The following is a 15,171-nucleotide window of genomic DNA, read 5'->3' as shown; positions in this document are numbered from 1 at the left end:
TAAGATGTTTTTCCTTCAGCCCACTGGCTGCAATGTTGACACATTGAGATGCCATGAGACCTAAATTCTGAACATCATGGCATGGAGTGCATCCCAGTTTTCCATGACTGGCATATAACCATTCATTTTAGCTTTTAAACTGGTTATATTGATCCTGTGTCCAGACAGAAGGATGATCAGTAGCCTAGCATCATGACCTGCTTGTTCTGAAGATCCTGCAGCTTCCACTTCTTTTCCTAACATGGCGCCTCCTCACCTTGACTCTCATACTGATAGGAGGAACCACAGAGCTCAGAAAACAGATATCTGTTGGGGGCAAACACACTTTTAAAAACTTTTAGAATTTAAAATAAGCATATCATTTTTAGGTGGGTTTTTAAGTTATGTTTATTAGAGTAATACTATGAAAAGTCTAACATCTTTAAGCACATTTCCTAGAAAACATTTTTTTAAATACATTTAAATAATCATAAATAAGCTTTCCATTAAATCTCATCTCTGGATTCTGTTATCACTGGACACTGGATTGTATTGTTGCTCTTTGAAGGGGAGCCAGTCTGATTTTAGGGATATTTGTTAGTGACATTTTTACTATGGAAAAACACGCACGCACGCATGCACACAAAAACATTGTTATGCAAGCAGTGTAGTGGAACTGTAGAGATTGGGAGCTGTAGTACGGAGCCATACTGTCAGAAGAGATAATGTTGAGATAAAACCTGACGTTTTTGGAGTTTTCTTCTTTACAGCATACAATATTTTGCATAAACAATATTCATAAGGCTAAAAGGAAGTGCTTACAAATAATAAGCAATCCCCACACTTATAAAATTTTAAGTCAGGTTGCAGTTCTTTTTTTTTGTTTTTGCAGCTGACAAAGCAATTTTGCAGGATAGAGCCTGGATCTGCATGCTTTTTTTGTTCCAATTTCCACTATAACTTTCCATTGTTTTCCACTCACAACTCTCTTGTTGGGGTCATGTTTCCTGTTAATCAGCCAGCTGCAACAACTAGTCAAAGGTTTTCTAAAAAAAATCAACAAAACACACTTTTAAATGTGTATTTATAGTGGGTTTTCACTTCATTTTTGAAAGTTTTTTTATTATGAAATATCTTCAAAAACAGCAGTTAGTTTTAAAAGAAAAATCCAAATCACAACCGAAATTAAGATCTTATTCCAAAAGACCTGAGTATAATTTCCAGTCTCTGGAGTTAGATTAAGCCTTTGTCAAGATTTAATTCCTCACCTGTTTTTTTCCTTGCACTTGAAACTGTAATATGTTGACTCTGACTTGTTAAACTTTTCCTCCTTGTTTTAGGGTTAATAGTCACTGATTGCTATGCAGTGAGAGGAGAACATCATAGATTTGCTGCACCAGCATTATGTCCCTTTTATTGCTAGAAAGCCAACTGCTATTTCAATGGACAATGGTCTGAAAAGAAAAATCAATACCAGAGCACAAGCTTTGCTTAATGAAATCAATGGTTTCTGTCTCTAGAGACAAGTCTGTTTCTTTGAGTGTGCACTGCACACAAATGTGAGAAATCACCCATGTAATTAATTATATCCATAAACTACACCTAGAATTAACTGCTGGAGTGGGAAAAACAATAAAGACAATAAAGTTGTCTAAAAGAGAAAAAAATTATTTGCTTGCTAGCCTATTAGTGACATTAAGCATGTTGAGGATATAAGATGAGAAACTGTGCTGTGGTCTTACAGGTAGGAAGAGTCTCTGAGCAGCACAGGGTTTGAAGAGCTTCTTCCACTCCTCAGCGTCGCCCACAGAGAAAGAGATGGGATAGATGCTGTACTGGAACCTAGCTGAGACCGACTGAGGCCACTGGTTCAGCTGCATGGGAAGATATACACATCTCATGAAAATATATTTCAAATAAAGGCAAAAAGGAAGTAAGAAATGCACCAGGAAATTGGCTGGTGACCAGTACAGAGCAAAAATACGCTTAATGATTGAGGATTGGATAATCACAGATAGTAGCTGCATTTCCATTTATCATATCATTGCGCAATTTGAAATTTAAAAAATAAATTTGCTTAATGGAAATACACCAATTTAGAGTCCATCATGGTGGAGCGGGGGGAGTTTTGAAGAGAGTGACATCACATGCAAAGGGTCATATTGTCAAATTGGTTTTCTTTATTCACTTGTGTTTTATTTGCCTATTTAACAACTTAAGAGTTTGATTTGACCATCAATAAGTGTCCGTATGAATCCTAAATGACCATTATAATTGGTGGCTGATCAATCGGCACACCACTAGAAATAAATTTTACAGAAGCTACAGCCTAAATAAAGAATAGATAAAAGTAGCTGAAGGTCAAGCTCATAGAAAATGAATATGTCTTTGCTAATCAGTGAATTTTGATCCAGAATTGGCTTTGAGAGTCACAAGGACTTGGCAAGCACCTACCTTGAGTCTCTTAGCACTGTGGCTGCTCCTACATTCCTCCCTGTTCAAAGCCAGCATATGTGCAACACTATCCAAGCTCAGACTGCCATAATTCCCCTTTTTTCCTCCCAAACAAGAGTCAACACAGCACTGATTCAGCATGCATGAAGGCAGGCTTGTAAACTCAATATCTGAATGAATGCTTTAGTGTTAAGTTTGAAGTTCATTAATTGGAATTGTTTATGTAGCTGGTGACTTACAACATTACTGGAAAGATCTTTTAGGTTTTATGTTGATCTAAAAATCTTAGTTATGTAATATGTTCCTGTTTTGGGACAAAACATCAATATCTGCCTGTAAGCACTGAGAAGAAGTGGTATGTAATCTATTACCAGGGAAAAGACACACCATAGATACAAAAACCTAATGACTTTTCATGGAATCGTTGCATGCATTGAATCCCTGGTTCCAGTGTGACATTATTGAGCCATTTAACAACTTGTACACATACTCCTAGAATTTGCATGATGAAGGTCTCTTACCCTTTCTTCAAACTCAGGCGCCAAGGAGTCCTCAGCAAAAATGTGAAACTTGATCTTCTTCAAGCTGAATAGCAAGGCCGACTTGAGCATTGTGAGGGTCTCATCCAGACGTTTCCCACAAGCCACCACAGCTAAGTGCATGACTTCCTCAGGTCGCCTGCGCCTGGTCACAGGTCGGATCATTTTGCCCAGAAATTTACTGGAATACACGAGAGAAAAAAAGCTTAAGATATGAAACACAGATGAATGACCAATAAAATATAGAGGGGAGACATAATAACAATAATAATCCAGATATGAAGAAATTACTGCCAGAATTAATTTGGGGTGTCAAGTTTTTAAACCTACATGTGCTTATAGATATCAGGAATGAGAAAGATGATCATTTCCTGTATTGGTTGTTGAATAGTTTATGTTCTGCAAGATTTTAATACTACTACACAAAATGTATGGGCATAAAGCCATGTCTTTTTCTAACAATATATTACAAAAGAAAATAAAGTTAGGTTGCAATTAGAAACCTACACTCAGTAAAATGCATTTAGATATTTGAAAAAAACAAAAGGACTTGTTTGATATTTACTTCAATCAATGTTATATTTTTTAAAGTTACAAATAGAGTTTTCAATACCAAAATTTCTTTTCATGTTCATTTTAAGGTGTCATCATTTTGGCACCATGCCTACAAAAGTATAGAGTCCACAGTGTTTCTCTGCATCAGGATGGGATAACTTACTTTTGTCCAGATGTCAGAATTTATTCTATAGATTTGATCAACTGACACTCTAGTAGGGATGCACAATATGGACTTTAAATTGCATTAAGATATTTTGAGGTATTTATTGCAACAATGATAAAAGTGAGGATAAAAAAGTATTTACAACTTCCCTGCAATCTTTTTTATGTCTCTTACTGCACACAAATACTGTTCTTAAAAGACACACCCAGCTTCAAAATAGGCAACTTCAGGACACCAGCTACATAAAGATGTGAGATTTTTGTGGCTAATGCTCTCATGAACCAACATTGGAGAAAGTAGTAAAATTAACAGTACCAACAATTTTTATTTACTTTTTTTTTATACTGACAATTTATCATTGTCAGCATAAATCAAAATCCTTATCACAATGTGAATTTTTTCACATCAACAATAAACAATACAATAATTGCCCATCCCTACGCCCTAGCTTTTTGACTCGGCTCTCTCTTCACCATGGCAGACCGGTGCAGTGCCCACTTCACTGCAGATGCTGCGCCATCCACCTGTCGATCTCCCATTCCATTTTTCCCTTATTCGTGAACAAGATCTCAAGATACTTAAACTCCTCCACTTGGGGCAGGACATCTGCCCCGAAGAAGAGAAGGCACTCTACCCTTTTTAGGCTCAAGACCATGGACTCGGATTTGGAGGCACTGATCCTCATCCTTGCCGCTTCACACTCGTCTGCGAACCGCTCCAGTGAAAGCTGTAAATTGTGACCTGATGAAGCCAGTAGGATCACGTCATCTGCAAAAAGCAGAGATGGCCACCAAAATGGATCCCCTCAACACCTTGGCCATGCCTAGAAATTCTGTCCATGAAAGTAATGAACAGAATCGGTGACAAACGGCAGCCTTGGCAGAGTCCAACTCTTACTGGAAATGAGCCCAACTTACTGCCGGCAATGCAGACCAGACTCTGACAGCGGTCATACAGGGACCTAACAGCCCGTAAAGGGCCCACTTCCCCATTTTCCCAGAGAACCCACCACAGGGTTCCCCGAGGGACACTGTCAAATGCCTTCTCTAAGTCCACAAAACACATGTAGACCTGTTGGGTGAACGCGAACTCCCAAGCACCCTCCAGGACCCTGCTGAGGGTGTACACTGCTCTTCCTGAATCCAAGGTTCGACTATCCAATGGACCCTCCTGTTCAGCACCCCTGAATAGACCTTGCTAGGGAGGCTTAATAGTGTGACCCCTCTGTAATTGGAGTACACCCTCCGGTCCCCCTTTTTGAACAAGGAGACCACCATCCCAGTCTGCCAATCCAGGGGGACCTCCCCCAATGTCTATGTGATATTGCAGAGTCGCGTCACCCAACACATCCCTACAATATCGAGAGCCTTAAAGAAGTCCAGGCAAATATCAACCACAGAGTCCCCAGTCTGAATCCAACAGTCTCACTCAACATAAGGGATCCCGTTCTGCAGAGAGACGTGGTTTTCATTTACTGAGTTTGTAAAAAACACAAACATCTCATAAAGCTATAGAAACTTTTCTAAGACTAATTGGAAGCCTTGCCCAATTTAGTAGTTTCCATGAACTATGTAGGTAACTCCACCTCCTCCCAAGGCACCATGCCCCCTATGATCTTTTTTCCTCTTTTTTAATTTGTATATGCCTTCATGTGTATATGTGTCTATATATATTTTGTTATTTATTGTTGTTGTATGTTTATTCTTATTACTTTATTTATTTAAATTTTCATTGTGCACTGGGACAAACAAAATATCTCCCTCTTAGGGAATCAATAAAGTATTATTATCTTATTATCTAATTTTATCTTATATACACATTTATTTACTTTATTTTATTTTATTTACTTTCTCTCTCTTTCTTGGGTTGCTTTGTTTATGTTTTGTGAACACATTATCTGAATATACTCTACTTCTGTATGTTAAATTGAAAAATATACAAATAAAGTTCTAAAAAAAGAAAAAGAGACCAAACAGAAATGTGTCTTTGTTTGGTAAACGTGGTGTGCCATGCACAGTGGACCATGTTGAAGGACTGCTCCCCACATCTGGAAGCAGTCAATTGAAGCCATTGCAGTTGCCAGAGAGACAGCAGGACATGAGCTCTCTGTCTGCAAAGCAGCACCACAGCAAGGTTTATTAGCCCGACTTATATATATGCAAAGAAAAGAAGGGCAAAAATTTACAGCATGATTAACAATAACGCGGAAGAAAAACTGAGACATGCAGAGGGAAAAACTGAGACATGCAGAGGGAAAAACTGAGACATGCAGAGGGAACAACCAGAGCAACAGTTGTACCAAAGCACAACTTCAGGGCTTTTTAGCAATTAGAATGGAACTGGGTCATTTAATGGACTCTGTAGCTGCCGGAATCAAAGACATTCTCTGAACATCTGAGGAAGGAACAAAGCAGAGCTCTTTCACACAAGTGATTCCCTAATCAATCGCCGAAGGAATGGAAGTGGCATTATTTGCCACTGGAAAGTCTGAATAAAGAACTGCTACTGTTTGAGGTTATTTAGATGTACTGTACTTTGTTTCACTTTTCTGAGTTCAATAAAAATCAGATCAAGATTGGGAATATATATTAAATAGCAAAAGTCTTGGAACTTCTTTATTACAGCAAAATCTCTTCTCTACTAATGTCAAAATCAGAATTGGTGGAAAGCAGCGCATAATTGCCAACACTCACCCAGATGAGCATGACTGTCAGAAAGCTAAGCACAAAATCTAAAAAATAATTTAAGTCATAGTTAGCAGTGCAAGACGCTGGGTTCTGCTCTGGCTGTTGGACCGGCTCTTTGAGCTACTGAGACGTAACAGTTTACAGATGTATTGGACGTCTACCAGACAGTGGACTCTCACATCTAACATCTCCTTAAAGCTGCAGCATGTAACTTAAAAAAAAAACATATTGAAACTTTTGCTGTCCTAAGATGAGATAAATACTCTATGAAAAAATCGAGCTCCTCTGCCTTCTCCAGGCACAAAACAGTTGGCCATGCTCACAGGGAGTCTTGCATTAGAATTGTTTATTTTAATGCAACATGCATTTGACTTTGAATGAATGTTTCCTTAGCTCCCAATAATTCATTTAGCTGTAATTTCCAAACACGTATACAGCAGACTTCTCCTGATGAGACTCTCACGGTGAGTCTCATCAGGATGCTCAGGCAAGCAAGGAGATCTCAAAACACCCAGAGCAGAGAGAGCGCTCAGTCATACAAGACGACATTTTTATGGTTCTGTGTAATGTTGCGGTGAGAGAGTGACTTCTTTACTGCCAGAAACGCTGCTTAACTATAGTTGAAGTGACAGGGCAAAAGATTTGTTTCAACACAAAACATCAACAGAATCCTGAACCTGAACATATGCAGGAAAGAAGGCAGTTTCTCAAACCAAATGCTGTGGAGAAAGTCTACTTTTTTCCCTGACACCAAAGCAGAGATGAATAAGTACTACTTGAAATCATGAATGCTTGTCACCTCCTGTTGATTGTGACGCATGGTGGTAGACGTTTAATGGTTTGGGCTAGTAGAGCCACTGGGTCATTCACCAAGGTTCTTGAATAACTCAGAGTACTCCTCTGTATACCAAAATATTCTAGCATCCAGTGTGAAAGTATTTCACTGGCCAGGTTAAATACAACATCTCAGTCACAAGTTGACTGAGATGTTGCAACAAACGGCCACAGACTTCAAGGAAATGATGGAGTGTTTTAAAGAAGCATGCAGTCATGAAGTGCATCCTTTAGGGAACTGTTGCAAAGATGTTTATACACACCACTAACTACAGCAGATAACTTTTTGACTTACGGTTGACTAAAGATTTGGGATACAAAGAGAAATAAGGTGGATTCCCCATTTTCAGCTTGACCAGTCACCAGTCACCCAGAAATGTTAAATGATTTTGTTAGATAAGCATATTATATTGCGTCATATCAATCGCAGACTTGAGAATCGAACTGAATCGAAATTTGTATCATGACAGACTTTGTAATATCAAGAGACATATCGTCATCTAAACAAATTGATATATTATATTGTGATTAAGCCTGTCACAATAACAAATTTTAGTGGATAATAAGTTGTCACATGATTGTGAATAATAATGTTGTTTTGAGACCATTTAAGCGATATAGTGATATTCCCACAGAAATGTGAATATTAGTAATAGTACTAATCAAAATGGAAATTGAGCTCATCTAAATTTATCATGCAATTAACTGATTAATTGCTTATTGTGAAAAGCTTAGTATCATCATCTAAACAAACTCATACAATATCACATTGCAAAGGACAAAAATCATAAAACATGAAAAACATAAGGGATGTACTTAGGGTTGCCATGATAACACTGTCTGAGGAAAATGCTTCACAAGTATTTGCAGGAGAGAACTACGTCATGAAGGCGATCAGCCTCTGGGGAGGCGAGGAGGACACCAGAGAGGCCACATTTACAGAAGTCCACACATTTTTCTATCATGGAGGAGGCCACAGAACTTCTCCAATCACCTCCAGAGGATAAAGTTGGTGTGGGCCTCCTGATCATAGAGGGTCAAATTGTCTAAGTAAATGGACTGCACTTGAGAAAGAAGATAATTAGCTCTCTATCTGTATGTAAAACATCTACTTTTTGCAGACAAATAGAGATTCCTTAATTTTCTGTGATGATACACTACTGGAATTATAGGTGGCCAGATCAGCCTACAAACGTGGCCTTTGAAGGATGCAGTCCCTGAATGCAGACACAGTCACTGTGCACTGTGTAAGAACACACAGCTGGTGACCTCATGGATCAACTTCAACAATGTGAAACGGACAACATGATTTCTAAAGAGGGGTCTGAAGCTGTGTGTTTATTGAAGATAAATTTTGCGATGGCAACATAAGTTGTATAATAGCCACATTTTAACTACCAATGCTAATTTTGCTAATTCCTTCTATAAGACGTTAAACACAACATAAAATGTTAACTCCGAATAATATTTTCCTAGTTTTAAATGATCAAAAACCACTTTTTAACAGTGGCTGCCTCACACACACAGTGTGATGTCGGCCGGTTTATAGTTGCCAGCAAGTCAAAGCTTTACAAAAACCGCAGATTGAATATCTAGTAAATATGACTAAAGAACCATTTTAAAAGTAAGAAAAATGTCTGTACTTTGAGCAAAACTGTGACAACAGTTTTAATTGTGAGGATGAGGGGATAAACTGGAGCCATTTTTTCCTCTATTTTTGGCTGCAGGAAGTGATGTGATGTGTCCAGAGGAAATTTAAAGATTAAAATTTGGACATGTGTTCATCTGGTAAGTCTTGCAGGAAATCTGTCTGGCTTTCCGACTTATAGACGAACAGCACAGGAAGGAGCGGATTCACCACGGAATAGGGATTGAAAAGGACAAGCACAAGTAATTTCTGTCCCAGAATATTAATCTGGCACTGCATGAATGATCCCATCCTAGCATTTTCACCCTAATCGCCTGTAGCAAAAAAAACCTGGACTTTTTCTTCACTACCTCCTCTAATCTTAGCAGTCACTTTGCAACATTTTTCATCTGGTTAAGTCTCTTATTTCCTCTCCTTTTTTTCTCTAAGCGGGCCCACCGGTGACCCTTTTCCACCCATCTCCCTTATCAATACCGAGCACACGCAACAGCAGCGTGCCTTCTGCAAGGACGCAAAGGACTTTTCCTCAGTGCAATGCCTTGATGGCTCTTTATCTAGCGAGCGGTGTCTGGGGGCTCCAGCCCCGGCGTCTGTGCTGAATACATATTACGGTAGAGGGGGGGTGTCTCCACTTGTGACGCTGTCAGTCAGACTGAAGGTGAAAGCACAAGGGATGCATGAGGCTCAAGAACATAAAAACACTGGGTCCATCCTGTGTAGCAGAAAGCGAAAGTGACGTTCCAAGCCTGATCAGAGATTTTCTGTAACTCCCCAAAAAGAGAGAAAAAGAACAACAAAAATAAATAAATAAATAAAATAAAAAAGAGATCAGATAACTTTCAGCTGAACAGGATGGGCTTCCTTTATATGCTGCTTCTAATAATATCTCACTCAGTTTGTACACATGTGCAATTCCTTTTTTTATTATTATTAATGCAAAACCTGTCTATCAAGGTCACTTTTGTACCTTTAAGTCAATTAGAAGAATAAGATGACGTCTAGTTCCTACAAAATGGGGTTAAATTATAAACATACTGACAGTAGGGGATGATTTACTGCCTCCTGTAGTGTCTATGCACGCATTACCATACATTTGTACATATTTTCAGCCAAATACATTATGTTAAATGCACAAAAGGGAGAATCTTTACAGATGAAGCTTCGCCCTTGATCACATATTTTTGAAATAGAGGAATTCAGTTTAAAATATGACTAAAAAGACACTAAAGAAAGAATGATGAGAAGGTTGGCTCCTAAGCAAAGAGAGGTACAAACTGTCTTTTTTACCTTTTTGCATTCACGCTGCCCTCTCTTCCAGTCGCCTTGCCCTCTTTTCTCCCCACACGCTCGCCGACTCCAGTGGCTGATTTTCTGGCCAACTTCGCCACGGCGTCACTTCCCACATACTCGACGAGAAGCGAAGGTGGGGATCTGCCGACCTCCTCCAACTGCCGATCCCCTCCAACTTCCTTTGGCGGCGGCTCGTCAGCGCCGCCGTTCCCCCCGAAGAAGTACACAAGTAGAAAAACTCCGAAACCCACGGCGATCGCAACTACTTTGCAGTGGATTCGCATGGTGAGAATGACTTGTTGCGGGTGGAAGAAGCGACGGCCACGGCCGAGCTCATGTCTACGGCGGAGGGCGAGCGGCCCAAGTTGGCATTTTTTGTCACCGCACCCCGCTCGCAATTTTCTGCAGATGATGATGGAGAGCGGAGAGCGCTTTCTCAGTCCATGGAGGGTTTTAGACGGCGGAGGAGGGGTTTCTACAGCTTTACCGTAATGATGCACGTACAGCTAAAGTTGCACGTACATTGCAAAAGTAGTCGTGTACTTTTATCTTGTATTCACAATTTCTAAAGTATATGCATTTGACCACATGTTTACAAGTACCCGGAGTTACGCACATTTTTTAACGGTTTACAAATCATGTTTCACAGATACAGCTATCCAAAGTTACACACAAAGAAGCTTAAACGGAATATAAATCCAGTATTACACACGTACAAGTATTTTGAGACTATTTTCTCTCCACAGTCGTGCCATATTTTCTTAGGTTGTAATATCACAAACTTCTGAGTATTTTATTGGGATTTAATGTGATTCCCAAAACAAAGTAGTGCATAGAGTTGTTAAATTATTTGATGGATTGTTTCAGGATTTATTATAATACTTTGCATCACCACTTCTTTGCTGCAAAAAAAAGCTGCAACTCTAGGGACCTACCAGTTGACACATCCAGACAACAGAGTTGTGCAGTACTGCCTATTTTGGTATCAATGCCATACCAAGTACAGGGCCAGTATGGCCGATATAAATAACAATACTTTCTATTACTCATGAACGATATAGACTGAAACTTCTTACCTTTAAGGTGTTTTTGTGGTTTATCCTTTGAATTGCTTTGCTAAATTTCAGGACAGAATTTGAGTAAAGTTTATAGGTGTCTACAAAATATTTAAATTATACATATAATTGCATTTATTCCTAGAGAAAGTGCAAAATATTATTTGAGAGCAAATTAAACACAAAAACTCTTTTGAGCTAGGGTTGAGAGACTAATAAAAAATTAGGAAAAAAATTCAAAGAGCAAATGTGAACCTGAAGTATTGATCTTGCCATATTTGGTGGTACTTTTGGACTTCCATATAAACCCATAGATAGAGATAGGAAATATATTCAGGAGCAGTATCTCACTATAACAAGAAATCTTCTTGTTACAATGAGATGCAAAACTCGTTAAAACAAGAAATGTTGATGCCAAAATCATTACACAAAGAAAATCAATGCAAAACTCATTAAAATGACAAGTTTTCTTATGTAGACAAGAAACTATAGATAAAACAAGTTTCTTGTTACAAGAAGAAACGTTCCTGTTTAAACGAGTTTTGTATCTTGTTAAAAAGAGAACATTGCTCATCATGAGATATTTCTCCTGAATTTATTTCATAGGCTTGGCAGTTAAACACTTGCATAGCCACTCGGTTTCTTCCAGATGTCAAACGTCCTGCAAAGTATCCCTACATGTGTTTAAACATGAAGATTTTGATTTTAATGAGCTATAAATCTTGTTATGACAAGTTTTATATCTTGTTATAACAACAGAAATTCTTTTTATAACAATAAACTTCCTTATTTTAAACAAGTTTTGCATCTCATTATAAAGAGAACATTTTTTAAATGTTTTTTTTTTTTTTACAAAACTCTGGAAAAAAATCCATATTATTTAGTTTTTCTATATTTATGACAGGTTAGGAGTTAGGCAGGGTACACTTCAAGCTGAAACTTTAACCTGTGGGACTAAATTTATGCTGTCATTTTTTAATACAGATTTGAAAATATCCAGAAACAAATTTACTCACTGTGCAAAAGTGAGTGAAGAAAATACATTGTAGTTTGAAATATGACTTTCATAAGACTCACTATTTTATACCCCGTGCATATATTTTTACTGAGCTTCTTGTTTTTATCTCAGACTCATTTGAACTGCGGTTTAACACTTCATATTACGGTAAAATATGGACGCTTGATTAAACGGCAGTGAGAGCTTTTTGGTATAGCCCAGCTTGTTTGGGGTGAGTCATTTATTTTCCTGTATATTTCTAAGTATTGTAACAGTGTCCTTAAACAGTTCGCCTGTAGCGCATGGGACTGAGCAAAAATCTTCTTTCAGCTGCTACACTGAAAGGCACGAGGACATACATCACGTGTTAGCTTCCTGTACGCTACATCGGCTAGCTAACTGTAAACAGAACTCTCTTTAAAAACCATTGAAATTACCATAAGTTTTGTGTCCGCGGCAAAATGTTTTGTTTCTTGGACAAGCATCTAATAATTTACGATGCTGGTGGCGTATGTTTAATTTCGGGCCACGTACAAACGAATTAAACTATTTATTTACAGATACTTAGCGCTAAAAAGTAATTTTAAGCCTTCATCTTTGGGTTTGCCAAGTATCAGGAAAATGTTGTGCTTTTAATGATAAAGCTAATGCCCGGGAAATATGTTGGATGTTATACGCTGGAATACTTGTCCAAAAAAAATTATTCTGCTCAAACCTTTGTCAGTACATAAAACCTCTTTTCATATCCGTTTTGGAAGTTACCAATGTGTTTTCGGTATTGGGCAGAACGTCTGATAAGTAAACCATTCTCCTTAGAAAACATGCTATTTTTTTATCTATTGCGCTGTTGCACTTTTTGTTTACAATCTTGCCTGTTAGAAACATGGGTCTTCTGCAATATCCTCCTGACTACCAGGAAAAAAAAAATATTGTCCAATCACCATTTTTTTTTAAATCCCACAGTCTTTCTAAGGTAATAAAAGGTTTTATGCACTTACTTTGTCTCTTCCCATAAAATGTGTTATTACTGATGAACTCCATTTTTATGAATTAGAAAAAGTACGTACAAAAGTCCCACCCCTTCACTGTGGTATCATTGAAAAGCCCTAAATGTCCTCTCCAGATACCAAAAGGAATTAATTCAGTAGAATGCAGGGGGTGATGCAGGGGGTGGGAGATATTCAAGTTTAGAAATGTCCTCTACAGAGGACAAAAATGAACTACTACTGGTAGTCAGGAGGATATGACCAAATTGTCAATAACCACGTCCTCCACCAGGTGGGGAGCTGGGTGCTATATTAAAAACTTGGTGCCTTTAGTTGGAATGCAGTGAGTGAACTGATGATTCTTGCTGTCTTCTATGGAGGACCAAAACTGACATAATAAAAAAAATAAAAGCATATATATTTAGTTTTTCCTTGTCCTTACACATGAGTTTCCGTCAAGAAATGTAGTGATCCCTCGCTGTAACGCGTTTCACCTTTCTCGTTCTCGCTGCTTTGCGAATTTTTTTGTGCAGTTTTTTTCACAGTGCATCCTGATTGGCTAAACAGTCTCCGAGCTCCTTCTCTACCTGTGTGCCAATAACGTTACGGTATTTAAATATAAGTAATACAGCTTGGCCATTCAGGAGATGGAAACTGAAACTTTGAATGCCAACTGGAAAAAACTGTGGCCAGAGGCAGCAGAACCCGAGCGGAGGCTCGCTTGACGAGCTCCATCGCTCTGTCGTAGATACAGCTGTGAATCTCGCGGGGCAGGTTGGAGGAGACGCTTTAAGGACATGACTCCGGATCACATTAAGGCCCGATTGATGAACACACACATCTGCTGACCTGAAAACAGGTTTTGTTCTTTTGGTTTCAATGTAGAGTATTTAATTATGCTGTATAATAATTGTAAAAACTAAAGATAACTACTTTAGTTACCTAAAGTAACACGGGTTATTTTCGGAAAGCAACCCCCGTGAAAAACGAGGGATCACTGTATATATTTTATTTTCATTCACCCTAAGCATGCGTTTTTGTCAAGAAAAGTAGATATTTTGTTTTGTCTTTTCCTTTTACAAGCCCTACTTTTGTTATTGCCTCCTGCATCATTATGTTAATGAGGAGAGCTGCCTTCTATGTCCAGCTCCTCTACTATTGGTCAATAGAGCTTTGGAATCAACGTCACTGCATCAAACGTTGTGGGGCGTTTAGGTCGCTCGGTGCCGAGGAAGGTAACCAACCAGGGCTTCATTGGAGATGGACAGAGACAGCTCAACCACAGACGCCTCTCAGCTGGGCATGACTGGAGAATACATGGCGTCCAGTCATTATGTTCTCCACCGCCAGGACGATGATGGAGAAGAGAACATGAATGACCATGAAGACAGCGGAACCAAGGAGAACTACAGGGAACAGGACATTTACCTCCCTATTGCTAATGTGGCTCGCATCATGAAGAACGCTGTTCCACATACTGGGAAGATCGCTAAAGACGCCAAAGAGGGTGTGCAGGAGTGTGTGAGTGAGTTCATCAGCTTCATCATGTCGGAAGCCAGTGAGCGCTACCACCATGAGAAGAGGAAGACCATCAACAGGGAGGACTTCCTGTTCGCCGTGTCCAGGCTGGGCTTCAACATGTATGTCGACCCCCTCAAGCTCTACCTGCAGAAGTTCAGAGAGGCGATGAAGGGGAAGATGGGGATGCCGAGGGTGGCAGTGGGAGAAAGTCTGGGTGAGGATCTGACAGACGACGGCTTTGCCAATCCGCTTCCAGCTGGGACTATCACAGCAGATGGTCAGCAGCAGAATGTCATGGTGTACACCACCACTGCATACCCACAGATTCCCACCGTACAGCAGATCCAGTTTTCATGACGAGCGCCAACACCAGGCCCTCCTGCTGGGCTTTTACCCGGGACTCGTGCTCACCTGATGACCTCTGACCCTTCCGCTGGGAAAGGTCATCCAGTCGACTGGA

At 39.3% G+C, this 15,171-nt stretch overlaps 2 protein-coding genes and 1 pseudogene across 5 annotated transcripts in view; 2 read left to right on the top strand and 1 right to left on the bottom strand.

Annotated features, from left to right (window-relative positions):
• Positions 1-10,623, bottom strand: part of gxylt2 (glucoside xylosyltransferase 2) — a 30,352-nt gene extending 19,729 nt beyond the window's left edge. The window contains exons 1-3 of one of the 2 annotated variants that reach the window (XM_007540979.2): positions 10,150-10,623; positions 2,955-3,153; positions 1,722-1,853 (exon numbers count right to left, since the gene is read on the bottom strand). In XM_007540979.2, the coding sequence (XP_007541041.1) occupies positions 1,722-1,853; positions 2,955-3,153; positions 10,150-10,436 (618 nt within the window). In that variant the 5' untranslated portion in view covers positions 10,437-10,623. The remainder of the gene's footprint in view (positions 1-1,721; positions 1,854-2,954; positions 3,154-10,149) is intronic. The other variant, XM_007540978.2, reaches the window with a different exon arrangement.
• A 1,709-nt stretch (positions 10,624-12,332) lies between these two features.
• shq1 (SHQ1, H/ACA ribonucleoprotein assembly factor) overlaps positions 12,333-15,171 on the top strand; it is an 83,486-nt gene continuing 80,647 nt past the window's right edge. The window contains exon 1 of one of the 3 annotated variants that reach the window (XM_007540974.2): positions 12,333-12,436. The gene's annotated coding sequence lies outside the window, so the exon portion shown is untranslated. The remainder of the gene's footprint in view (positions 12,437-15,171) is intronic. The other 2 variants (XM_007540975.2, XM_016665386.1) reach the window with 2 other exon arrangements.
• Positions 14,279-15,165, top strand: LOC103129781 (nuclear transcription factor Y subunit beta pseudogene; annotated as a pseudogene).

Source organism: Poecilia formosa, unplaced genomic scaffold (genome assembly GCF_000485575.1).
Source record: "Poecilia formosa unplaced genomic scaffold, Poecilia_formosa-5.1.2 Scaffold577, whole genome shotgun sequence".
Lineage (NCBI taxonomy): Eukaryota > Metazoa > Chordata > Actinopteri > Cyprinodontiformes > Poeciliidae > Poecilia > Poecilia formosa.
This window is presented reverse-complemented; position numbering and strand designations above follow the sequence as displayed.